At 43.8% G+C, this 27,678-nt stretch overlaps 1 protein-coding gene and 1 long non-coding RNA gene across 9 annotated transcripts in view; one reads left to right on the forward strand and one right to left on the reverse strand.

Annotated features, from left to right (window-relative positions):
• The first annotated feature begins 63 nt into the window (after nt 1-63).
• LOC139045235 (uncharacterized) lies at nt 64-13,889 on the forward strand. The gene is made up of 2 exons (XR_011503189.1): nt 64-151; nt 12,926-13,889. It is a non-coding gene; the product is annotated as an uncharacterized lncRNA (long non-coding RNA).
• The window catches only part of MYLK (myosin light chain kinase), a 260,059-nt gene continuing 245,884 nt past the window's right edge, over nt 13,504-27,678 (reverse strand). For 5 of the 8 annotated variants that reach the window (XM_070508989.1, XM_014829544.3, XM_070508990.1 and 2 more), the window contains 4 exons: nt 25,284-25,407; nt 19,469-19,598; nt 17,822-17,953; nt 13,504-15,572 (listed from right to left, as the gene is read on the reverse strand). In XM_070508989.1, the coding sequence (XP_070365090.1) occupies nt 15,313-15,572; nt 17,822-17,953; nt 19,469-19,598; nt 25,284-25,407 (646 nt within the window). In that variant the 3' untranslated portion in view covers nt 13,504-15,312. Of the gene's footprint in view, nt 15,573-17,821; nt 17,954-19,468; nt 19,599-19,752; nt 19,907-25,283; nt 25,408-27,678 lie in introns of those variants that run through there. The other 3 variants (XM_070508988.1, XM_070508991.1, XM_014829550.3) reach the window with 2 other exon arrangements.

Consider the following 27,678-nt stretch of genomic DNA (forward strand, 5'->3'; position numbering starts at 1 on the left):
GCGGCCGCGGGGCGGAGCCAGGGACGGCGCCCACGGCGGCCGCCATCTTGGGGGAGGGCAAAGGCGTTCCTGTCGCTTCCCGCCTCTAGGTTCGCCTCAACCGCCACCGCCATCTTGGATCAGGGTCACAACCGCCTCTTTTGCGCTCCCGGTAATAACCTCTGGCGCCATCTTGGATTAGGTCAATGTCGCCTTTGGCTTCCCTTGCCGGGCTTGCTGTTTCTGCCGAGGGGTGCTTCGTCGTCCCTGGCTATTTTCTCTTCTGTAACCTTCGCCTCCATGTTGCATCAAGAAAATGATGCTTTCGTTCTGCCTTCTCATCTTGACTTCTCCCAGTGGCCCTATCTTCGCCCCGCTGCACGTGATCGAGTAGCCTGCCATTTTGGGTCGAGGGAATTGGCGCCGACTTCGCTTCTCATCCGCCCCAGAGGCCGGTCGGGAATAGCCCGTCTGTTGGCTGCGCTCTTGCTCCTTAACCGGTAGCCAGGTTGAAGGTGCAGACTGCGAAGGTTTTTCCCGTGCATTTTGATTTTAAGTTAGTGGCAGAGTGGAGAAGGTCAACGAGAAGTGTGCCCCTTTTACTGTCCGATTAAAGTCCCTGGTGTGCCCTGGGATCCAGCGTCGTCTGTGAGGCCTGGAAGGTGCTCAAGGGCATCTTTCCTGCCGGAGGCGGTGTGGGCTGCCCCGTGGCCCAGGCGGGAAGACGATGAGGTTAGGCGGTCGGCTGAGGCTCAGGTGCCGAGCGGAGCGAGACGCTTTCCACCCACAGGCCCAAAATAGAGGGACGCTGGCCCTCGTGGGAAACCCGTCTGCTTGTGAAAACTGCTTCAACTGGCTGACCCCACGTCCGTTCGCTGCTTTGTCCTAGGGGTGGGTTGGTTGTAAAAGTCTCTTACCGTTGATTTTCACAGAGACATTTCCTTAAATGAATTACCGTGTATGTCGTGGTATAAAATATTTGTTTATTCATTCCAGCAAGAATTTATGGAATGTCTGTGAGGTTGGGCTGGGGTTCCTGGCACTAAATGAAAGGGACAAGTCCTCGGTCTCCCGGTGATTATGTGGAAGAGCCAGACGAGAATAAATATGTGTTAGTCGGTGAAGACTGGCATCGGTTAAGAAGTTATTGTGATAATCCAGGCTGTAGTGATAGTGGTCTGGGCCAGCGTGGTCTTGATTGAGGTAATGAAAACAGAATTGAATTCTGGACATATTTTAGGAGCTGAGCGGATAAGATTTGTGGATGCGTTAGATGTGGTGTAAGAGGTAAAGGAGACATCGTGAGCAACTTGGAAAAACTGAATTGTAGAAGAAGCGATTTTGAAGGCAGAAGTCAGCAAATTAGTTTTTCAGTTGTTGAGTTTGAAATCTTTATATTAGACATGCAAGTGGAGATGTTGAGTAGACAATTAGATCTAGACCCTGAGGTTCAGGGAAGAAGTGTGGACTAGAGATCAATCTGAGTCATCAGGATGGTGATAGTATTTAGAGCCATGAGATCTAGAAATTAAGATGGCACTAAACAGTTGTCAGGTTCTCATCCTTTACAGCCCTACAGATTGTATGGAGATCCTGTTGTCTTGTTTTCCTTAGTTTTTCGTCTTGTGGTGGTTTTTTTTGTGGTTTTTGCTGAGAAAGATTTGCCCTGAGTTAACATCCATGGCAATCTTCCTCTATTTTTTAGGATGTGAGCTGCCAGCACAGCATGGTAGCTAACAGGTGTGTAGGTGGGTGCTGGTCTGCACCCAGACACAGAACCTGGCTGCCTAAGCAGAGTGCGCTGAACTTAACCTCTAGACCATCGGAGCTGGCCGTTATTTTCCTTACTTCTTTAAAGAGCAAGCTAGTGTATTCAAATTGCAGACTCTATTCAGAGGGGGAGAAATTTCCAAGTCAAATAAAGAAATGAGCTATTTTGCAGAGCAAATAATCACTCATCTAAAAACATCTTTCATTCATTTAACTGATTTTTTTTTTTTAAATTATAACCTACTTAATGGGAAAGTAGGAGGCAGGAATTCATAAAGTTCTGTCAGCTGGAAATCAATTTAAAACTCAGTGTATCTTCTTACAGTCACTTAGGCCCGACTCCAGTCTTTCCTCAACGGTACAGTCACAGATACAAACTAGTTCATGCTACTATCTTCCCTCTCCCCACCCCCTTAAGACATTTAAATGGTTTTTAATGGCACTTAAGATAAAATATAAAATATTTAATGTGGCCTATAATAAGGTGCAAGGTCTTGCCCCTACCTACTTCTTTAGTCTCGTATCACACTGTGCCCTTCCTAGACATACTGGTTTTGTGTTAGGTCTTCCAGTGAGTGATGCTCCTTTCTGCCACAGGGCCTTTGAACATGTTATTCCCTCTGCCTAGAACAATCTCCATCCCTACCTTCCTCCTTCTGATCTAAATTCTGCTGTCACTTTCCCCGAACTTCTGGAATGAGTTATTCTCTCTGTTATGGTTTCCCTGTATTCCTTCTCATGCCATATACCACAGTAATTTTATATTTGTTTTTGTGATTTCTCCCTGCTCCCCCACCCCCATGAGACTGCAAGTTTTATAAGTCAGGAATAGGGGTGTTTTCTTGGTGATGGTGGTTTGAGTTGTTTGTGTTTGTGTTTTCCTGGCTCATTGCCTGACACGTCACCTGGCAACATGATACAGACATCACTCATGGTTTCTCTAGCAAAAGTAATTATTTCAAGACTTAGGAGTATGATGACATAAGCAGAGCTCATCATAGTCCTTCTGTGAAATTGATGCATGGATGCTGGAGTGCAGCGTTTGTCCTTTGGCCAGGATTGTTAGAGATAAGAGGATGTGCTCCTGACTCCAGACAACCATCTTGCCTTCCGTTTGGAGAGAGATTGTTAATAGAAAGAAATCAAGCAGACATGAGAGGGAGTGTGTTTGGGGGCATTGAGTCTTGGTTCCAGTCCCTGATCCTGGTACCTAATGCTTTTCCTTCAATTTTGAGGATTATCTCATTATTCTTTCCAGCAAGTAAGTCAGTATGTTCCTTTTGCTTAATCTAGTGGTCCCAGAACAAAAACCCATTCGTTCCAACAAAAGCCCTGGAAAGTAATCTGACTAGTTTATGTCATATGCCAATGGCCATTCATTGTGGCCAAAGGGGATAGAATATGCTGGTCGGCCAGGTCTCTGTCATAGACCCATAGTGGGAGAAGGGGGGCTTCACCTAAACTGTATGAATTGAGTTTCTACACTCCGCCAGTTAGGGGGATGTAGTTCCCCAAGAACTAATAAGGGAATTGTTACCAGATGAAGGGGATGGATGTTGGGCAGGTAGGGTAGGCCGAAAAGTGTTCCCCCCAACGATACTGATGTCAAATATTTGTGGATGTTACCATATTTGGAAAAAGGGTCTTTGCAGATATATTTAAATTAAAGATCCTGAGGTGGGAAGATAATCCTGGATTATCCAGGTGGGCCCCAAATGCAGTCACATATATCCTTATAAAATAGAGAAAAAGAGACAGACAGGGAAGGAGGCAACGTGACCACAGAGGCAGAGGCTGGAGTGATGTAGCCACAAGTCAAGGAATGGTGGCAGCCACTGGAATCTGAAAGATGCAAAGAATGGATGCTCACTCACAGCCTCCAGAGACAGTGCAGACTCACCCATACCGTGACCTCAGACTTCTGAGAGTGGCACAAGAACACATTTGTTTTAAGCCACCCAGTTTCTGATGATTTGTTACAGCAGCCACAGAAATGAATCCAGCAGGTTAAAACAACAGATACTGACTGTGCATTATCTGTCTCCATGTATCTTCCAATCTAATGTCGGGGAGGACAGCTACATTCAAAGAACAGCTGAGGATGTTCAGGAGGTTAGAGAGGGCTGAGTAAACAGCCTCTCTGGGGACTAAGCAGCAGTTATTGCTGTGAGGGGAGAAGTCAGGAAGAGCTTCTCCAAGACGTGTCTTGAACATAATCATAAAGAAAGTGAGGGATGTGTTATGAAAAGGCAGACAGTCATTAAAGCGAGGGGAGACGAAAGGTCAGAAATGGAACAGGACACAGTCATGTGTCTACAGAAGGCTGTCCAGAGTGAGGTGACAAAATGAGTTCATATAAATAGTTGGGCCTTGAGTGCTGGACGAGAGAATTTAAATTTGAACTAAGAAGGGCTAATGAATCAGGTTCTTAAATAGTTATAGGTTGGAGGAAAAGAAAAATCAACTCCCATGTATTAGTTTCCTATTGCCACTGTAACAAATTACCACAGACTTAGTGGCTTGAGACAACAGGAATTTATTCTCTACAAGTTCTGTAGGTCCGAAGTCCAAAACGATTCTTTCAGGAATAAAATCAAGGTGTTGGCAGGGCTGGTTTCTTCTGGAGGCTCCAAGGGAGAATCTAGTCTTTACCTCTTCCAGCTTCCAGAAGTTGCTGGTATTCCTTGGCTCACAGTGACGTTGCCCCAGTCGCTGCTTCTGTTGTGGGAATGCCTTCTCTAATTTTGGTCCTCCAGCTTCTCTCTTCTAACAACCTTGTGATTACATTGGGCCCAACCAGATATTTCAGGATAATCTCCCCATCTCAGGATCCTTAATCACACCTGCCAGTCCCTTTTGCCATATAAGTAACATTCTGGGGATCAGAGCATGGACATAGTTGGGAGGTCATTATTCAGCCTATCATATTCCATTACAAAAAAAAGAAAGAAAACCCAAAGATTTGGACAATGACATTCTTTTTAAACCGTGGCTGAATTTGCAGGAAAGTAAGGGATAGCCCCAAAGTGGGAAGCAGAAGTGGAGAGAGGGCTTATGTTGGTGATGGTAAAGAATATTAAACTGAAGCTAGAACAGTCATCAGTTAGTAAAAGCAAAAGCCAGGATTTCTCTAAGCGCAAGTGCTAATGCCAGTCCTAGGACTGAGAGACTAATCAGGGAGCTTTCTAGGGCCTCTTTCATGAGGGCACTAATCCCATGCTGGATCACCTTCCAAAAGGCCGTACCTCAGAGTACCCTCACATTGGGGATTCAGATCTCAACATAGGGATTTGAGGGGAACACAAACATTCAGACCGTAGAAGTTACCTTCCTTGGCAAAGGGGATTTTCCAGATGTGATTAAATCAAGGATTCTGAGATGAGATTATCCTGGATTATCTGGGTGGGCCCAATAGAGTAAGGCAGAAAAAGAATCAGTCAGGCAGAAGGGGACTTGACTACAGAAGAAAGGCAGAGAAAGATGCAATGTTTCTGGCTTTGAAGATGGAGGAAGGGGCTTCGAGAATCTGGAAAACACAAGGAAATGGCTTCTCCCTTAGAGCGTCCAGAGAGGAATGCAGTGCTGCCAACATCTTGATTTTAGCCCAGTGAGAGCTGTAGCAGACTTCTGACCTGCAGGACCGTAAGATAATAAATTTGTGCTGTTTTAAGCCGCTAAGTTTGTGGTAATTTATTACAGCAGCAATTGGAAACGAATACAGCCAATATATCTAGATTGATAGCAGTCAAAAAGCATTACCAGAGAGAAAACCTTTCGTAATGGGGGAAGGTTCCATTCCCCAGGAAAACATAACAATTTTAAACATGCACGCATAAGTACATGGCCTCTCTGCTACTGTTCCAATTCTATGTAGAGAATCATAAAACATTTTTGGGGGACATTGAGGAAGACCTAAATAAATGGAGAGATACTGAGTTCATCAATTGAAAAACTCGATACGATAAAGATGACACTTCTCCCCAAAGTAATTTATAAATTGCATGCAATCTCAATCAGAATTTCATCAGGTGGTTTTTATTGTTTGTTTGCTTTGATTTTTGTGGAACTTGACAAGCAGATTAAAATTTTATATGGAAATGTAAAGGTCCAAAAATTGCCAAGATATTGGGAGAACTTGCTCTACAAGGTATCAAGATTTATTATAAATTATAGTAAAATAAGGCAGTGTAGTATTGGCATAAGGATGACAAATAGACTGACGGAACAGAATAGAGAGCCCAGGAACGGACCCACACATGCATAATCACTGTGTAAGACAGAGATGCAGTGGGGAAAAGATGGGCTTTCCAATAAATGCTGCTGGGACATTTAGGTATCCATGTGGGAAAAAATTCCGTATCTCACACCACACACAAAAAGCACCTCTAGGCTTAAATGTGAAAGACAACATTTAAAGGTTTTAGAAATTAATGTAGGAGAATATGACTTCAAAGGTAAGGAAAGAACTTTAAAACGATATAAAAAGTACCAACTGTAAATAAAAAGATTGATACATTTGAATATATTAAAGAACTTTTGTTCATCAAAAGATAGCATAAAACAAGCAAACAGAGCAAGGTACAGAAATGGGAGAAGATATTTGCTACACATATAATTAATAAAGGACAGCATATGAAAATGCCTTCAAATGAGTAAGAGATAATCACATTGAAAAAATGGGCAAAAGACTTGAATAGGGACTTGACCATAGAAAAAATATCAATGACCAACAAACACATGCAAATATGCTCAACCTCATTATTAATCAGGGAAAGAACAAGTTCTAACCACAGTGAGATGCCATTAGCCGTCCTCCAGAGTGGCTAAAATGACACCGTTTGGTAACAGCAATTGTTGGTGAGGGTGTAGTGCAGCAGTAACTCCCAGGACTGCTGGTGGTGAGTTGGTGCGTTCACTTTGGAAAACAGTTTGGCATTATCTAGCAAAGCCAAAGATACACATATCCCGTGATGTTATTCTACTGCCAGGTAGGTGCCCTTAAAGATCCCCTAGGATACGTATAGCAGAGTAGTCAAAGCCCTACACTGAATACAACACAGCATCTATCTACAGTAGAAAAAATCAGTCCGTCGTGGTATATCTTACAATGGACACCGTACAGCAATGCAAGTGAGCAAATCGCAGCTCTACTCGGCAACGTAGATGAGTCTCATAAAGATAATACCGAGTGAAAGAAGTAAGGTGCAGAAGAATATATACAGTATGATTCCTTCATCTAAAGTTCAAAACCAGGCTAAATGAAATTATATTGTTTAAAGGATGCCTACACAGCTGGTAAAACTATAAAGAAAAGCAAAGAAATTATCATCACAAAAGTCAGGATAAGTGGATACCTACCCAGGATAGTGGACAGTGGGGAGGGAGGAGTTTATGACCAGGAGGGGACAAATACCAGGGATCGGGAAGGGGGGAGGGGTTCTGGGAGTAACAGATGCGTTTATTTCTTGACCTGGATGGTGGTATATAGGTTTTCCCTTCACGATAATTCATTATGGTATATATTTATGTTTTGGGCCCTTTTTGCATATACCTTATATGTTAGATATACTTTATATGTTAAATATACATAAATGATATATAACAAGTTAAAAATAAAGAAGAATCCTGATAGTAGAAATAGGTTGGTCTGCATCAGGATGATCATCTAAGAAGCTATTGTAGTTAATCTGGGTTTAATAAAGATGTTAAGGGGCCAGCATCGCTGGCTCCTCTTTTTAAGGGAAGCTGTTGAGCCAAAGCCCTGGTGACAGACAGTGACTGGATTTTCTACCACGTGATCCTTATTTCTCTGGCTACAGATAGGAATGCATACATAAATGGTAGGACTATACAGCAAAGCAAGGAAGTGTTTTATCATGCAGTCAGGATAGTGGATACTTCTGGACTGGAGCTGGGCACCGGACCCGGGAGCAATTGATGGGGAGGCACCCCTTTCTCTCATCTTTTCATCTCCATAGATAAGGCAACTTCTGCACAAAAGGGGTATGTACTAATCACATTTCCAGCTTCCTAAACAATGGGGACCAACTCTGGTTAGTTAGAAAAGGAATGTGTTGAAAGGACACTGAGTGGCTCACAAAATTGATGGAAAAGCTGAAGAATGAAGATTGGAACATGGACAGGAGCCATGGAAATTAGGCAGCCAAAAATAGAGACCAAATCAATACACAGGAAGAATCTGGTCAGTAGCCAACAGCTTCTGTCATTGGCATGGCCCACCCTTGCATATTGGATGCTCCGTTATTGCTTCCTCCACCATCTCTGGAAATTTCGATTCTAAACTGCCATTTTCGTCTCTGATTACTCAGTCCAGAGTCAAGGGCTTAGGTAGGAGCATCTGGTTGGAATTTCACATGCCCAAATTCTAGAGACAAGGGAGCTGGAAAAGGGGCAGTTTGCCCACACCTGAGCTTCTTTATTGGAATTCCCTCCAAATAGGAAGTGTTTAGATACTGGGCAGCCAAAAATGAAAAACACCTATCACAGGGACTATCAGAAATAAACATATCTGGCTCCCACAGGGAGGAGGAAAGAGTAATATGATTAGTTAAGATCTGTGAAATTCACTGGGCCATGTTTTTCCTGGGGAACAAGAGATTGTGCTCAGAGTCATTGAGTTGAAAGGCAGCCAGGCTGTCTCTTCCTTCTGCTTGGCAGTGTACCAGTCTCTCTTTTCTAGTTTCTCTGCCTGTGATTGGAAATGGGGAGAGGGATGTCATTCTGATCAGCTCTGCACTCCAGGCTAAGCTATCTTCAATTTAGGAAGGTGGGAAGTGACCTCACCACCATCTCTCATCTGGCCATTAACAGAGAGCCCTACAAGTATATGTTTTTGGGTGTCTAACCAACCATGAAGACAGCTGACATCTGGATTCCTGTTTGGCTATGATCTGTCTTCATTATCATGCAAAAACCTGTAGAACTGGCGTAAATAAATTTAAGAACAAACCCAACTGACTCCTGGTAAATATACAACTTAGCTAGTGGGAACAGAAGTGTGTGGGCATCAGTTAGTTTATTTTACAGAGGAAATGAAAATTGTTAAGTTAGGCAAGTTGGATTAAATGCAGATTAGTTAACTGAGCTTCTGCTTTAAATAGTTAAATATAAGACATTCATTAAGAGGGTGCATTATTGAAAGTCTAAATGATTTGGCTTCTTGGACAACCAATTTAGGAAAGCTTGTATGTTTTGTTGTTGTTGTTTTTTGGTGAGGAAGATTGGCCCTGAGCTAATATCTGTTGCCAATCTTCCTCTTTTTGCTTGAGGAAGATTAGCCCTGAGCTAACATATGTGCCAATAGTCCTCTATTTTGTGTGTGGGAGGCCGCCATAGCATGGCTTGATGAGTGGTGTGTAAGTCCACACCCAGGATCCAAACTGGCGAACCTTGGGCCATTGATGTGGAGCGTGCAGACTTAACCTCTATGCCACCTGGCTGGCCCCACTTATCTGTTTTAAAAAACTCCTTGAGCAAGCAAATGCCTTTCTAGAAACAGGCTCTTCTCTGGTCAACATGGGTACTATTGATGTCTTCAGACTGAGCTCCTGGATTCTGGACATTAGTCTGTCCTAATTCCTGGTTATCCCATCCTACCTCTGCCCTGATCTCCTAATTGGACTTTTGACCTTAAAGACCTTGGTTTGCATCAGTGAACTGATACCTTACATTCCCTTTGAGGCTCCCCTTCCTAGGTACCTGGTTCCTCCAGTCTCTAGCCTTTTGGGGATTCTTCAGGGCAAACTGACTTGCCTTCCTGACTCTGCAGGAGGTCGGGTTTCGGCTTCTGTGCTCTAAGTCAGTTACCCACTCATCCATTTGCTTTCCATTTTCCAAACTTCTGATGTTTTTTCATCTGTTTTCTCCTATATTTGTCTTTGAAGGGTTTATAGCTTTTAAAAAAAAATTATCATTCCTTTACTCTCAGTTCCTGGGGGTTCTGAAGAGAACAGAATCACTGCTTGTCTTCTGTACTTCATGTCTGGCCTTTTCTCTGCATTGGCAGCTCTCCGTTTTCTAAACCCTTGATTTCCTGGTTCTCTAGAAAATAGGAGCCTCCATTTTGAGCTTTCTCGACAATTTAAAACAGATATCGACCTGGCCTTTTCCTGGGACTGCCTAGCTGGGCCCTATTTGTTCTGTGGTTAATATGAAGTCAGAAACAAGTCAATGTGAATTAGCTTTTGTAAATAGCAATTAAAAATTCAGGAATATTTTGGGATAAAGGTTAAGTGCGATTAGTTTAAAGTCAAGCTAACTCTGAGAAATTTCCTCTTGATTGGAAAATAAGACTCAAAAGGTCAGATGAGCTTTTCTTCTTTGACTATGAAGGAGAATATTTAGGGACTGGGAGTTCAAACTTTTCATTAGAACAAGAGGGCAGTGTAGCATTTCCTAAACTCACAGCAATTATATTTTGTACAATTGCATCGGCTCCTTGTTTCGAAATCCTTTTTTGGAAGGTGAGTGGCATTTAAATAATTCTTTCCATCTATTATACGTATATAACTTTTCCGTATATTTGTCTTGTTTCTGCGGAAGTAGAATCAGTTCTTTGAGGGTGGAGAATGTTTCTGACACCTCCTAGCATCTCTGAGTGCCGGAGCGTAGGAGCTTACCATAAGGGCCAAGTACTGTGCATGTCATCGATTGTCTAACACCTATGAGGGAGGAATTATTGTTACTCTAATTTTATAGGTGAGGAAACTGGGGCAAGCTACACAGCTCGAGTAAGAGGTAGAGTTGGGACTGACTCCACTTGGCTGATTAACCAGGTTAGCTAGGTCCTACCCTAGTATCCTGCAGCATTTGCCTTCGGTGAACAGGTAAGTTGCTCTCTGGAGAGACGGATGTGGGACTTCATGGAGCTTACAGAATAGGCTGTATGACTTCTTGCTAATAAATGTTTGATGCATTTGTCCTAAGGCTATCTTCCACTGTAACATACCTTCTGGGGCAAGTTTGTGGAGAAGCCCTATAGCTCAACTTCTCTCTTAACTAGCGGAGGCTACTGATGTCTGCCCAAAAGCAGCTAATAAATGTGAATGACTCCATTGACTTAGGTTAATTTGTAACGTCCTTCTTCCTTAGTTATCTCCAACTAGAAGAAACCTAGTCCTGGAGAGTGAGATAATGTCTTGTGAAGATTTATTGTACACTTGCGTGTAGTCACTATTGGGGCTATCGTCTCTGACGTGAAGCCCTCCCTGCAATGTGTGAGCATTCGGGACATAGGCAAGCCTCTGGGCTGAAAGTTAAAACAACCATCAGTTAGAAATTTAATGTCTCCAAGTGCTATAGATCTCCTGGCGTTTCCAGTTCCAGTGGAACAGAGTTACGATCAAGACACTGGAGGTAAAATGACTCCAGTGGAAAGGAGATATGATCAAAGCCACTAGCATCAAGGCAATTCTGCCCTGGGGACTGTGTCTCTCTCCTTCTCTGCATCATCTCTTATGTCCCCATGGATGCTCCCCTATTGCAAGTAGCTCCAAGTTCCAAAAACACTGGAAATTTTTGGCCTAGTTGGTTGTTTCATATCACAGCCAGCTTGTGAATTGCAGGTCTATTTAAATTTTGTGGTGAGAAGAACAGAACTGGTACTTTCAAAATGTCTTGAAAAGTGAAAAATATATGCGAACATAAATAATGAATCAAGAACAATAACCTTTGGGGGCCGGCCCCGTGGCGTAGCAGTTAAGTTAACACGTTCTGCTTTGGTGGCCCGGGGTTCACGGGTTAGGATCCCGGGTGTGGACATGGCACCGCTTGGCAAGCCATGCTGTGGTAGGCATCCTACATGTAAAGCAGAGGAAGATGGGCATGGATGTTAGCTTAGGGCCAGTCTTCCTCAGCAAAAAGAGGAGGATTGGCAGCAGATGTTAGCTCAGGAATAATCTTCCTCAAATAAAACCAACAAAAAACAATAACCTAAGTATTGAGTATATATTATCCAGTACAATTGATGAAACTATACACCATACTCTCCAGATGGATTTCACACAAACTTTTAAGTTTTAATTTCACAATCATTTGAAAAGTGATATGCACAGTTAAGGTAAAATTTTGTTTCTCTTTTCCTCCTAGTCCATCTACCTAGTCCACCTAGAAACAGAGCTGTCTGATAGAACTTTACAGAAAGTTCTAATCTATGCTGTCCAATAAGGTATCTACTCGTCATATGTGACTACTAAGCACTTGAAATGTGGCAAGTTCAACTGAGGAACTGAATTTTTAATCATATTTAATTAATTTAAATGTAAACAACCACTTGTGACTGGTGGCTACCATATCAGTCACAACAGATGTAGAATATGGTGATGACCTTATAACAGGATAGTCTAGGTTTTGTTGTAGCCACAAAGAACTCTAAAATCTTGGTGACATAAGAACAAGGGTTTATTTCCTGCTTGTGTTATATACCCATTTTGGGTTGGGGGGACCCAGGTGGATAGAGCAGCCACCATGTCATATGTTGCCAGTCATTTCATAGAGTCTTGCACTAGCACTTAAATGCTCTGGCCCAGCAGGGACACATGTCACTTCTGCTCACAGCTCACTGACCAGGATTAGTCACACGGTCCTACCTAAACAGGGAGCCAGGAATGCAGTCCTAACCATATTCCAGGGGGACACAGAGCCTCAGACATTAACCTCCATTTCAAAATATAGAAAAGGAGTTCCCGAGGGGTAAAGAAAGTAGTATTGTGTTTTCTTGAAAAGTGGAGAATTGAGTTTCTTTAGAATTCAATTATTCAATACATCCTTATACTTATTAGAACAGATTTTTAAAAGCAGGTGAGAGGTGAAGCAAAGAGTAAAACAAGCATTTTGATAAAAAGTTTATATAAGTGAAGTTAGAGCTGACAAATGTCAGCAAATGTCTTTTTAGTTATACAGAGAAATATCATTTAATATGAAGATCTGCAATGTAAGAAACAATAGATTTTTTTTTAATGTTTGGGATGGAATGGAAGAAAATGTATTTGTTATTTTTCTTGGCACAGGATATATTTGGTACGTTTTTCATTAGCAAGGAATAAAAAGTCCTTTCCTTTAAAAAATAATAAATTTCTCACTAGAAATATTTGCGGATTGTGGTTGCCTGAAAAAATTTAAACATTTATTAACTGGACAATTGATTGTTTCTTTCCAGACTACACTGTGGAATCAGAATCATCTAGTCCAACATTTAACAGCATGCCTTGAATTCTTTCTAGAATATCTACAAGATTGTTTGAACAGCTCCAGACATGGGGGACTCGCCATCTGATATCTGATAACAGACTTCCTATAAAGCAGGAAGGATGGTTTCCTGATGACAAACGCTTCAGTATCAAGACATGGAAAGATAGCACTTGGCCGCCAATAACGAATTGCACCAAAGTTACAAATGCGAACCAAGTCCTGGTAAATAATATTAATGATGATGACCATTTTGTCTCATGCTAAAAATGTCATATAGATCTTAGCATTATGAGGATACTATGGATATCCTTCCAGAATGTAATCAAACCAAACTGATGCTCAAGAGAAACTTTGAACTAAACGTGTAAATTAGGCTACCAAGGATAAATAAGAACTACCTAAGTCACTCTGTTCCTCAGTAGAACACAATCATAGAAGCCATTTATGCAGGACAGTGTTTGTTTTTAGTTTCCGGGATCTATCTGAGTAGTTTATAACTGGTGGCAGGGAAAGAAAGAAAAGGCTGCAAAGATTGAACAAACAGCATGCACTGTGGTATCCTTTATTTAAAAATTGTGAGCTAACTATAGTTGTAGTGTTCTCATTTACCATTCTGATGGCATAATGAACAGGGAGAACATTAACACAATTTCAAGAAGGCATTAAAAACCTGTCAACAAACATACACACCACACATGCGCACACACATGACACACACACAAATAAGATTATAGTCTAACACAAAAGTGATGAAGAAAAGCTTTGAATGCTCTAAATCAAATTAAAAACCCTTTATTATAATAAACTGTGAATACGGTGGCTATTATGAAAAATATTGTAACTGTTTAAAAAGCAAAAAGGAAAAATACTGGCAGTTTGAAACTAGCAGCAAAAAGCAGATAAAAATAGAATGGAAGATAACATAAGACTAAGTAATACCAAAATTCTAATGTTGATACCGTGTAGGATTGCACTGAAGTAATTTCAAATTGGTTCTCAAGGAACTACTAACAAGTCCCTTGGAATATTAACTTGCTGTACTTTACGAACAGTGGAAAAGAAAAAAGTATTTGGAATGTTACACACACACGCAGATGAAATGTATTAGGCATATCAGTTATGGCCTTTGTTTACGACCTTCAAAAAGTTTTATCAAGAAAAATTTAAGTGCCAATGTAGTGAAAGAAAGTTAAAAATTCCTAAAGATGCAAGTCTGAGTGCATTTCCCAGGTCTCAGAATGTATTTCACGGTGGGGGCAAGGCCTGACTGATGCACATTCAAGAAGAAAAACATCGTGGAGCCCAGAAGGCAGGTCGAGCTCTCTGGAGAGTGTCTAGAATGCAGGTGTATTCAACTCAGACTATCTTGAAGGAGATTCCAGAGTATGTGGCGTTCTACAGCTTTCCATCAGTTGAAATGTTTCATCATGGCCAATAAATAATTAAGACTGACTTTCAGCAAACTGGTTTTTCATACATTCAAACATAAAAATCTTCACCACACATGCAGGACTGATATTCTATAACAGCACAAATATGAATCCTGGTTTAAGAAGAAAAGCACATTAGCAAGGATTTTTTTTTCACGGTTCTTATAAAAAAATGTCTGAAGCTGCTAGACATCTGCAAAGAGGGGATAAGTTTAGATTTCCTACTGATTTTGGAAGAAGGGAGGTTCTATTTTCCTAAGGAAGCCAAAGTAATCCATGAGCAGGGGACCTGTCTTCAGAATCTAAGAAGCGTAATGTCCTTAGTTCTTAAACTCATGGCAAGTTCAGATCCAGAAAAACTGGCAGGTAGAACGGGGGAGAGAAAGGAAAAGTCTGAATGTCTACAGTATACTTTGGAATCAAATGTGCCTTGTAAGTTAAAATGGCTCAACTGCTTTCAGAAAGAAGTGCTGCAGGACTGGAGAAGACCCAGTTCTCTGGAGCCAGGAGCTGGGAGAGCGCCCTCCATCTCCAGGGGCCCTCTGGGCTGAGCTGTGGCTGGCGGGCCCAGAGCCCTGTTTGGGCCTTTGTTTTCACGAGTGCTTTCGGTTGGGGAATGTATGACTTTGCCTAGATAACTATTTCTTTTGGTTACTTTCTCTCTAAATTCAACTGGTCAGGCAAGTTACTGATGATTTCCCAAAATAAATCCAGCTGCACTGGTATCTTAAGGTGCCAGCTAATTCAAATTAATGCCCATCAATACTGCTGCCAGGTATCAACTGCTGTTGCTGAAGAATCAACCCCCAGATGGCCTAACTAGATACTCTACCACACTAGGTGCGTTTACTATCTTGGATTTTTTGAGCTTTAGAGAAATAGTCTTTGTAATATGACTTAGGAACTGCTTCTCCCTGGCTTTGTTTCACTCCTCCTCTTCCTCCTCTTCTTCCTCCTCCCCTTCCCCTTCTCCTTCCTCCATGGTTTCCACAATGAGCTCCGCTGTGCAGGTGGCTTCTCCAAGACTGTTGACAGCCTTGCAGGTATACTTGGCATCGTCATCCCCGCAAACATCGCTAATGATTAAAGAGCAGTTCCCATCTTCATCGTAGTCTATCTGGAAGTGGCGGGACTCCCTGATTGACTGGTCATCTTTGAACCAGACGACCTCAGGGTCTGGGTATCCTGCATCACAGGGAGAGAACACACGTTGCAGACACTGTGATTGAAAATTTCTTATGAATTCATGCAAGCAACTCCTAATCTGCCTCTATTGATTATGGGGGTAAAGGAAAAAAATTATGTTAGCTTTTAGTATCTGCTTTGATATTGACATTTGAATATGGGCATATATTATCAATACAAATATCTGAAACCTCAGATAAGGTATCTTACAGTCATTCCATTTCCCATCCATGTGGGGCCTGCACCACCTCCCGCCTTCACGCAGATAAAGAATACTACATGGAATGCCACCCCAACGCCAGCTACACACCTAGAGCTAAATATCTTCTTGGATGAAAAGAAGATTTTTTATCCTGTATAAAAGTTGAACTTAAATAAACTTAAATAAAAAATAAGAGTCAGAATAACTGGGCACAAGGGATCTTTTGGGGGTGATGGAAATGTTCTAAACTTGAGTTGTGGTATCAGTCGCACAACTCTACAAATTTATTAAAAATAATTGAGTTATATGCTTAAAATAGGCGTGTATTTCCATGGTTTGTAAATTATAACTCAATAAAATTGATAACAGCTATATAAAACATAAGTTAGAGGAAGTGATAATATTGCTAAGAAAAAAACCCCCAATATTTGTCTTAGTCTGATCCAAAGATAGATAATCTGCCTGTAGATAACTGGAAATTCACTACATTGATTAGTCTCATGTTTCTGCAAAATTCAGCATTAAAAATATATGGGAAATATACATTTAAAATATATAATAATTCCAATTGACTTGTTCTTAAATTTTGTAAAAGTATTTTTACAGGAAAACAATTGTAGCCCCAACCAGAATAAAAATTTACAAAGAAGAACTTAAGAATCCTAACATTCTTTTTAGGTAGAAATTTGTTTTTATCAAAACAGCATCCATATGCTTTAGTTTCTCTTCAGGACTCTAGTTGACGTTATGCAAATTCCAAGGAAATAATCCCAAAGAGAAAAGCAACCACAAAGATGATAATCAGTATGTTATAATAATTTTTAAAAAATAATAAAAGGAAAAAGGAAAGAACTTCAGAAGACCCAAAGACAATGGTGATGGAGAGAGTGACAAGCAGTGGCCCAGAGCCTTCAGCAGAATCCCCAAGCGGAGCACTTCCACACTAGCAAAGGCAGCACATCCACTTTTTTTTTTAATTGAATGAAAAAAGAGAAAGATTATGGTAGGCATTTGCAAGGCATTTTGATAATATAATGACGCACGAGGAAAATTCTTTTTTCATTCCTAACTTTGTGTTACTTTTCCTAAAAGGCGTTATCTAGTCATACTGCTGGAGAATCTTACAGAGTGGGAGGCACGATTTGTTCTGACTGCGGTCCTGTGCTGGGCAGCCTGGGGAAAGCTGCTTCATGAACTCCTGCGCTTCATTTGCTCAGACTGAAATGGGCGATAGCCCTCCATTTGGTCGGCACATGACAGTCACAGACTTGAAGAGGCCTGTCTTGTCTCTCCTAATTTCTCAGGTGCTAGGCTAAGATCCCGAAAGGTTCCTTGAGCTCCAACAACTCATGATTCTACAGCCACATTATTCCTGGCAGCAGAGGAGAAGTGTGGAGAAGACACACAAACTGAGGGCTTTGCCCAGATGCCTGGGTCCCAACTTCCCTGTGTGAAGTCACGTAGCACGCTCGCTTTCAGCATTTACCAATCCCACAACTTTCTCCTTGACTCCATGACATCTTTAAAAGACTTTAAAAGTTTCCCCTTTGCACATATGTCGTCTCACAGAATCCCCAGAGCCACTCAGGGCGCCAGACATCATATTACAGCTGAGGGTCTGAGGCTCACAAGAGTTAGATCACTGACCAAGGTCACACAGCCCGCTGATGCACAGCAGAGCCACCAACTCCACATCCGATGCCCTTTGTGCCAACCTTCCTTTGAGAGCTTCCTGTGGCCAGTTCACATACTTCCCAGAAGCTTGTTTCATTAAGCATGTGCCATAGCCAAATTAGGTCCATGATAAACCACTTTTAACTTGGGCCTAGATAGCAAATGTGCCCCAGGGTTAGTCCCTGAAGGGCGTTAAACTTCTGTGGGTGGGCCTGGGGACGGGGGCCAACTCCTCCTGACCCAGTTTCCCTCATAGCCTGGCTGTTGTAATTGCCAGGCTGCCCAGAACTGACACGTCGCCCAGGGCACACAGTAGGGGCCCATCGGCCAGCCACACCCCTTTTTAGTAAAGGGAAGAACAGCCACAACTTACCTTCAATCTTGCAGTCAAATCTAGCAGCACTCCCCTCCACGACTTCTAAATCACGAATGGTCTTAGAGAAATAGGGCTTTACATGGGGCTTTTCCTCAGCAACAGCCTCAAGGAAAGCCTGGGAAACATCTTCTAGAAGACAGGGAAGAGGATGTGGTCATTTCTTCATTCCTTGTTCTCCCCTATTCCCTAGTTTAGAAAATCTGGCTTTTTAAATTTTTTTTTAAGTTGCTATCATTTAGCAAATAATGCAGTTGAGAGGCCTGAATCATAAGCAGCCCTCTCTCCCGGGGACAGGTTGGCCTGCTGCCAAATGCTTTTGGCAGATGAGAGAACTGTGACCAAACTGGGGAAACGTTTGGAACCCCCCCTTCCCTTATGCTGACACATTGAAAAAGGAAATAATCTTTAAAAAGGATTTTTGGCTGCATTTCATGCTGTTTCAGGATTCAGTTGAGGGCATCTCAGAAGGACGAACCTGACCAGTCTTCCTGGTCTCTGAACCCCCTCTGCCCTCCTCGGGAGAAGCCAGGTCCTAGAGGCATCTTCGATTTGCCAGTAGTTCTATCCTCCTCACTTACACTGCCTTCACCTCGTATGACTGCAGACCAGGGTTTGGGATCGGTCTAGGGAAGAGCTGTAACTTGCAGGGGCTCCTGTGTCTTCTTCCTCCCCTTCAGGCTATTCTGGGTCATCTGGGGAGTGGCAGGAGGGAATCAGGAGGGATCAGGCCCATGTGCTGCAGACTTCGTCCCTGAACACATCCGAGCAGCCCAGCAAGTGGCCTCGCCAATTACCCTGCCTTTGTGCACAGAAGGGATCTAGACTCAGCTTCTCACCCTTGGATATCAAAGGCACCAGGCAGAGGGAGGCAGAAGGGTGTCTCTGGCTAGATGAGGCACCTCAAGAAGATAAGGGCCAGACCCCGCCTGCATCTGAAGCAGAAAGAGGCCGAGGCCTTCACGGAGGAGGTGGATGGGGCGGCCTGTCAAGGACACTGGGCAAGTTAACTAACCTGACTGGTCTCTAGGTGGGGCCCTGCCAGTCACTGTCCACCCAGTTCAGACGGCATGCTTCAGCATCATGAAAAACGCCAAACGGACGTGGACTATATGAGTTAATTTTTGTTTAAAAGAAAAACACAGTAAAAAAAATGGATGGCTATTTTTAAAAAGTATACTGCTATAGGTGGTTTTTATTGTATGTTTGCCTATCAATATACAAATATCACTTGAAAATATCAAGAAAAAGGAATATCATAAATATCACAGAAGGAAGGAACAAATAGCACAGAAAAAGGAAGCTTTTAATAAGACCTTTGCTAATTCTTATGTAAAATATAGGGAAAAGAATAGTGAAGGTCATCTAGTCCTATTAGACAAATGATTACTTTCCCTCTGCAAATAGTTAAACCTAAGATTAAACAAATAGTTAAACCTAAGATTAAACAATTAACAAGTAATGACTAGACTTAGTGATTGTTGTCAGGGCAACCGAAAAGTAGCTCTGAATTTTATCCTTTAGGTTGTATTATAAAAAAACAAAAAACAAAAATCCCCTCCCCCTCAAGACCCAAAATGCCCCTCCAACCTCCAAGCCGTCCTTTCTCACCAACTGGTTGGAGAAAATCTTCCTGGAGCTCCTTACCTTCAGATTCTAGTTTTTCTGCATTGAGCGGGCTGGTTGGTGACCCTGTTGAGGATTTCCTGCCACTGAGCCCTGAGATCATTGCCATAGAGGACAGCCTTCCAATGGCTCTCACAGCATTGCCCGTTTTCTGGAAAAGAGACACTGGAGTTGGACTCAGGCGGGGTCCCTGGTTCCAGTTGGGCAGTGGGGCTCAGGGAGAACAGCCCAGCCCAGGAGAAGCGGCTGTCCCGGAGACGAGGGCCTCCCGAGTGCTGAGGTCCTGCCAGAGGAGTGAGCCCAACCTTGCTCTGCTCAGCACTATCAGCGTGTCAGAAGATGTTCGGAGAATGGAATGGGGCCTGGAACCGATGTGTGCGTTAATGTGACTAAACAAGGTCAACATGAGACAAAAACCCTTTTCATAGTGTGCTTCAGCTCCCATAAAAGGGATAGTTTATATAAAGCAACTGCAGGCTGAGACAGCTCCAAGACTTATTGCTGACGGGGCCCAGTGGGCTGTTTCTCGTAAAACAATGCTAGCGATAGGATTTTAATTGGTCAAGAGGATAGTTACTACAGATCCCACAGGTCCTGATGTAAAAAAAAAAAAGTTCATTTTCTTGACCTTGTGCAAGTCGCTTAACCTCTCCGGGCTTCAGTTTCCTTTTCTGTTTAGGGAGGGGGCAGATGATCTCCAAGGTCTCATTTAGTTCTGTTTATAAAAGATTCAGATACTTAAGAGATTTCGGGAAATACTCTGGCTGGCCTCAGCACGAGTGTGTGAACGCACAGTGAAGTTCTAGAAGGGTGTTCTTCTCTCATGGACACCCAGACACCAAAAAGAAGCACCCGAAGAAATGAAAAGCAATGACGCTTCACTTTTCTGAGACGAGGCACCTGAGGAGAGGACGGAATTTCTGCCGAAAAGGATGCCAGAACCCGACATGAAAATTTTCTTGGCCATTGTGAAAATTCTACCAAGCATGGGGCTTAGGTCAAGAAATCCTTAGTAACATACAGTTGTGTCTGTATTTCTCACCCTCAAGTAAGTTTTTCACCCCTTTTCTAAGAAAAGGTCAATGGAATGACTAAGGTAAGAAACTGAGGCCTAACCAAGTCTTTCCACGCCTGCACCCAAAGCATCTTTTCAGGCATCCAGATGCTGTGCATCCAGAGAGCAGATGTTGCTACCACAGACTGGCTGCCGAGAGAGGAGGGAACGGCCTGTACATAGGTACATGGCTAGCGCCACGGGACCTCAAACTGTGCCGGCTAAGCCATTTTCCTCCTCAACTAACTTCATACGCTCAAGGATTTCAGTAAAGCCTCACAATTTTGGACTATCTGGAAAGCGAGTATGCTTCAATAAAAAGATTTTTTTGAAAGTAAAAAATTTCAGAGTGCTAAGGAATCACACAGGAAATTGTGTGTGTGTGTGTGTGTGCATGTGTGTGTGGTTTAAGTGGAGACTTACGGCTGTGACCATAATCACTTTTCTGCTATGTCACATGCCATCCTTGTTGCAGTGCTTTTCAAGCACTTGGGACAGTCATTCCCTCCTGCTCTGTCCTCAGGCCATCTGCCCTCTCACATACATCAGTGTGGTGTGCTTATGCTTCTAGCCCTCTGTCACCATGGTGAAGCTGGGTCACTCTGAACAGAACCCAGGAAGCCCCAGGTGGAGGTGATGGGGGGGCAGGAAGGTGAGAGATGATGACCAACCAGCTTAACTGTGTGCAGAGGCACTGTGTCCCCTGCAGACTGGGACCACTTGACAATCTTGCACGGTCTTCTGGGAGAAGTGGTTACTGGTGATGTCATTGATGTATTTGTTGTGCTAGCTAGAGTGTGGAGCCATCCAGCCTTTCCCGTGGGAGCGTACCCTGACCTCGGGAATGGGTAAGAGGTGGTGCTAGCCCTGCAGCCCTCCATACGGAGTTGATGTCAGACTGGACTACTTCCTAATCAGCCAAAGTCTCCGACTCAGCCCTTCTCAGCTCTCCACTCCCTTTCTCCAACACAGATCCGTTCGCCCTGTGCCAGGAGTCTCTAAACTCAGAGGGTTCATTCCCAACAAGGGACAGGTTAGTTCTCTAATCTGATTACTGTGTGACCTTGTGCAAGTCAGTTCCCTTCTCTGGCTCTCATGTCCTTGGACCAGAATATTTGAATCTTCCTGCAGCTCTAGTCTCCAATAGAAAGACTATGATTCATGCACGTGAATGTGTAGCAGGGAACACTCCCTTTGAGCCCACCGGCCCCCTAATTCCAAACGCCTGGCTTGTGACAAACCAGGACTGTCTTCATTTGCTTGGTGGGGAATAATGAAGTCTTTCCTCTTCTATTAACAGAATGACAAACAGGAAGTTATCAGAACAAGGCAAATAAAAAAGTTACAATATTTCAGAGCCGGTAGCAAATACACAAAAAGACCACACAGAGGGGGGAAATTTCCATCAGATGGAGCGATACAACATATAATTTCTAAAACAGGGAGAAATGTAAGAAGTGCTCAGTAAGGAAAATCTTAAAAATAATCTACATGGGAATTCAATCTTTGGAAACTGAGGAAAAAAGATTGGTAGGGAAGTTATTTGTCAGAACTGGAAAAGAAAGGCATCTGTAAACTCTAGTCTTCCAGATTCACAGCTTTGAGCTGAAAGTTGGTTGCTGCTTTACTGACCAAGGCTTTTGGAAATTTTTGGAGCATCAAGAAAGGAAGTTTCAATTCTCTATTTGCCACTCTTATTTTGAGGAAGGCTTTCTCTTGTTTGAGGACAGTTGACAAGGCTGGGTTCCTGTGTTCTAGGTGGGCAGTGTCTGTACTGGCCTCCTTAATGCAGCACAGACTCCCTCCCCTGGGAGTGCCAGCAAGGAAGACTAACTGGCCCGGTTTGCCCAGGACTGAGGGTCTTTCAGTGCTAAAACAGAGACAGCCCCTGGTAAATGACGGCAAGTTGGTCACCCGGGAGCCAGCCAGCCGGCTTAGATCCTATGCATATACCAACAGCCCCAGACTACAATTTCCCTTGAGAAATGCATATCCAAATGGGATGGCCAAGAATACTCTGTGCTACATTGAGTCAAAAGCTTTCTTCCCCTATGGCCCTTTGGTCCATACTGCTGGAGTCTTTGTGGTTCCCAGAAAATAAAGACAGCTGCCACGGGCCTCCAATTCCTAGTCCTTTGCTTCCAGTTTTGCAGACAGAAGCCCTGTCATTCTGCTCAATTAATCCATCCTCAATGCTACCAGTCACCAACATGTCTTTTTAGGATTCTTTTATATAAATAAAAACGCTACCTTCTTTCAGAATAGCTTCATTCTAAGATCAATAATACGATTAGCCATCTATACATTGCCTTGCTTGTAGGGATTTGTTCCCATATTACTTCCTCCTGGGCCTTTTATGAAAACCACACCAGAACGATAACAAGGAAGCGTCTCTTGCACAGCTGTGGGGCGTTCTGGGCTACGGGTGCCCGCCCTGCCCCTCTCCCTCCACCACAGACCACCCCGTTCTACTCCACTCCACTCCCCCCACCCCACCACACAGAACCTCGGCTCTGAGAGGGAACCCCCTATTCTAGGGGTGCTGAGGTCCTGGTATCTGGAGTTAAAAATGTGGAAAACATTTTCCTAGGGAAGAAATCTAACACAAGATGGTCAGATGCAGCGGAACAATTACCAGTGAAATTACGCTTCAGGGACATTATGCGTCAAATGGGATTCTGTGGGCTACTTTAGTGTGTAATTTTGTGAAACCTAACCACTGTTTTTTGTGGAAAAACCATTTCCAAATGCTGTTACTTACATTAAAATATGAAATTAAGGTTTCCTCTCTGAACTCTACCCTTTTCTTTCCCCTCGCACTTCCAGAAAACCTAATGGCTAATAACACCATATATAGCAAGAAAAAAATCTTACGTGATTAAAACATCAGCACAAATTATGGTTCCCTGACTGAAAAATTCCATTTGTTTCCTCTCTCACTTCCTTATCTCTCTCTGCGCCTGTCCCCTGGGTTTAGGCTCTTCCTGGCTTCGGTTCACCAGCAGATGTGTCGTTGCTCCCAGAGAGCCCGAGCCATAAGGCTGCCCCTGATCCCACAGCCTCATCCAAGTGAAACCCAGTGAGACTCGCTGCTCTGAGGACCGCCCCACCCCCATACCAGCTATTTTCCCAGAAATACCGCTATTTCTTTGAGATCTACTGGCCACAGGATCATTAATAACGCCCACGTTCGATTTTATGGACCCCTTTGGTTTTGGGTTTTTTAAAGAATGCATAACTCTGATCTCACTGGATCCTAATGGTACCAGAGGGAAGGGTAAGTGGCACAGGTGTTCCAACTCACCTGGCACTCGGGGGAGAACAATCCACCCAAACCTTCACACAGGGCCTAACCAAGAACTGACTCCCGCTGTGGGGGGTCCCGGCGGAGGAGTGCAGGGGATGGTGGTCCCTTATACCCACACACCAAAGCCCCTTGTTCACCTCTGCTCCTCTCTCAACCTTTGTGTGCAGTTGTACTTTTTGAGGGAACGGCGCTTTAGCCACCCAGTGTGGCAAATTACCAACGTTGTCCCTAAACCAGCGATTTCCTTCTTCTCTGCCACGTAGCCAAGGTGTAAATGCTCCAGGTCCCCTGACAGCCCAGCTAAAAGGTTTTCCTGTCAGGCCAGCAAAACCAGGGTGAGGTGTGGCCCCCACCTCTGTGCCTTTTCCTTCATCCGGGCTGTTCTCCCCTCTTCTCAGCGTTCCAGCCCATTTTCATGACCAAACTCCCGCCCTGGCAGCATTTCTTCACCACTACAGCCCACTCTGGTGTGCCTGGCTCCATTCTCCTGTCCACACTCACATATATGGGTATGAGAGCCATACAGACAGTTTATCATTCTTGCTCTGCGTTATGTCCTTTTATGTCTATTGGCTTCAGTTCCCCATCACACTATACATTCTTGAGTATGGAAACCACGGACCCTCCGGTAGCTCAGGAATTTTATACACTAAGAGTGATAATAAGAATAATAAAATAGATGATACGTTTCCCTATGATTTGGAGTGATTGTTTTATCCATCCGCTGACAATCAGAGGCAATTTTGTGTCCTTGTTAAGACGTGTGCTCTGGAGCCAGGCTCTGGGTTTGAATCCTGGCTTTCCCACTTACTGGCTACATGACCCTGGGTGACTTTCCTAGCCTTTCTCTGCCTCACTTTGTCTGAAAAGTGGGGATAACAACAGTGCCTGCCTCCTAGGATTAAAAGACTTAATGCATATAAAGTGCGTTGAACGCTCCCTGACACACAGCCAGCCCTCCGTGCATATTAGCTACTGGTGTCATTTTTCTTTTAAACATTTACTATGTACCGGGCAACGTGCTAAAGGCCTGGTGAAGGTTATCTCATATAATTCCCACAACACTGCTGTGACAGCCGCACCACGATTATCCCCACTGTACAGAAAACGAAGGCACAGCAAGGTTAAGTCAGTTGCCCAAGGACATGTAGCTAGTAACATACAATCTCCCTAGAGGGTGGGGACCGTGTCTTTCTTTGTAGGATCATGTGCCTTCCTCCTTCATCATTGAGAAATGTAAGACCATCACACCACCTTTAAGGAGATCGCGTTCTCCAGGGTTGCCAAATAGTCCTAAAGGTGACAGTGCTCATCCCTGGTCATGAAGACATGAAATGTCAGTCTTGTTCCCAGACTATTTCAGAAACAAATTTAAATGTTTTTGGAGTGAGGCCAGGGCAAGCTGGGAATGAGGGTGGCTTGAATAAAGCAAATATGAGGGCCAACATCCCAGTCCAAAGTGACCCCCTCATTACCTGCCATTTCCTTCTTGCCATGTACTTCTTCATCCGGTCCTTGGAGAGCTTCTTGGCCTCCATGTTCTTGGTGTCTTTCATTAGCCATGGATGCTGAAGGCACTGGGTGCAGTCCAGGCGGTTTCTGATGGAGGCAGAGATCAGAGGATTTCTGAGCAGGAGGGGACCTCAGAGACTGCTGGTCAAATCAGAAATGGGAGGTCACCTGTCCCCAGTCACACAGGGCAGAGTTGAGGCCTCTCTGCTCCCAGTCCATCCACCATGATCAGGGTCACCGTGTTCCTGGCCTTTTCCCTCTCTTGGTCTGGGTTACACTGACTGGACCCAGAACAGGTGAGTGTTAAGAAGACCTAACCACCAAGTAAGCAAGTGGAGTCTCATGACCTGCCCCTGGGGTCTAGGAAGGTTAAGCGCTGGACAGACATGTCTGGGAATGGCTGGCACCATATTCCAGGGTGGAGTCATTCTGCTGGTCACATGGGGATTGGGGTTGGCATTGTGGAGGCCTAATCCTTCTGCCTCCTTGTCTAGTGGAGGCTAGAGTGAAACATTAGGCCCAAATCTCCAAGGACCACTGAACTCTCACGTCTTATGGTGTGGTTGACTATCAGGTTTCTCCTGTTAGAACCCAGAGGTATGTCCTACATACTACCTTAGAACTGCAGTGAAACTCATTTAATCTTTCTGAAAGCTCTGGGAATCTAGAAATATTTTAGGGCCATCGCTTTACTTGTAATAGGACTAATAAAGCCCAAAGAGCCAAATGTGTACATGTGTAGAAAACTGAGTATAAATTTGCTAAGTATAGCAAACTATAGTGATCTTTAGATAAAGGGATTGTGGATTATTTTAATTTTCTTATATTCAAATTTTCTACAATTTGCATGTGTTGATTTTATAATAGAAAAACAACAAGTGCTGATAGATGGAGACTTCTGGTTGAAGAGATGTTGAGTTTAAAGAGTTTATGGGAATCTAGTGTCTTGATCTATTTGAAATTAGTTCTTTGGTGAGTCCATTTTATGAGCACAGAGGGGCCAACACAGTTCATTACTGAATTAATTCAAGGTCAAAATAGGGTATATACACAATATCTCATTTCCCAAGTCTTCAGGGAATGAAGCTTGGTTGACAAAAGCTGCGCTCGGAGCAGAGTTTAGGAATGAGGCGTGCATGTCCCCGAGGCACCCTTGGAGTAGGAATCCCTCATGGAAGGGAATCTAGACTTCCACAACATCCAGATTCTCCTTGGGTCACGCCTCCTTCTGATACAAAGACTGTGACAGCAAAATGCTAAAAAGACCTCCCTGACAAAGAGCGTGGAAGCCTCTGGAGGAGTTTGGCCCTGAGATGGCTAAAAAGGACTGAGAGGAGGGTAGGTACCCAGAAAATCAGACAGAATCATTCTAAGAGACCCTCCAGCATAGCTCCTTCAGCAACTGCGCTCTCCTATCCCAAACAGGACTCCTCTCGTGGGTGAGCAAGATGACCGTCAGCCTCATGGGTGTCTGGGGGCCAGCCAGACAGGGCAGAATCTAGGCCACAAGGTCACCTGGCGAATGCACAGCCTCCCCCTCACCCATGGAGTCAGGCTGCTCCTCCCCTTCTCATCACCTGGCGCACCACATATTTCAACATACCCTTTCCAGAGTAAAGCTTATAACTGCTCCCCATTGCCAAATACAACTCCATCGGGCTCCTGGAGCCAGGTCCTGCCCCATCTGGCCACCTGTTTACAGAGTGAGTCAGGAGTCCAATAGGCCAGCTGCTCTCACCTGACACCCCCACTATGTTCTCACCTGACACTCCCACTACTTCCTTCCCCTGGGGCAGGCCAGCTCTCCCTACACACACATAGCCCCCTCACCTTTGCTTTCATTTCGATGGCTCCTCTCATCAGGAGAGTCCTCGCCAATGAATTCTGTCTAGTCGCCACCACGGCCCCCTCCACCTTCACCTCCTCTGCTCAGTCTCCTCTACAACTCCCACCTCCACTCCGCTTTCAGTGACATACTGAGCAACTTGTGTATCTGACCCTTCCTCACAGCCTTTGGTCATCTCTGTGCCTGAACACACCGGCCTCCCACTGTTCATCACTGTTTTATATATTCATCCACTGACCAGGAAGCCCCAGAAGGCAGAGGAGGGGAACCTCAATGCACTGTTACTGGGGGGACAGAGACGGAGCTGGGAGAGGGCTGAGCCCAGTGCTTCGGGATCACAGCCTGACTTTGGCCAGTGGTAGAGGGTGCCTGGCCATATTCAGGCAGGCAGTTCTTAAATAATTTAGATATGAAAGAAACACCAAGCCAGAATAGACTGGGAATGTGATCAGGACCCACAAATAGGATACTTCCCGTGCAACCCCTAAAGAGGGGCTGAGGTTTCAGCAGGA

This window comes from Equus asinus, chromosome 5 (assembly GCF_041296235.1).
Source record: "Equus asinus isolate D_3611 breed Donkey chromosome 5, EquAss-T2T_v2, whole genome shotgun sequence".
In the NCBI taxonomy this organism is placed as follows: domain Eukaryota; kingdom Metazoa; phylum Chordata; class Mammalia; order Perissodactyla; family Equidae; genus Equus; species Equus asinus.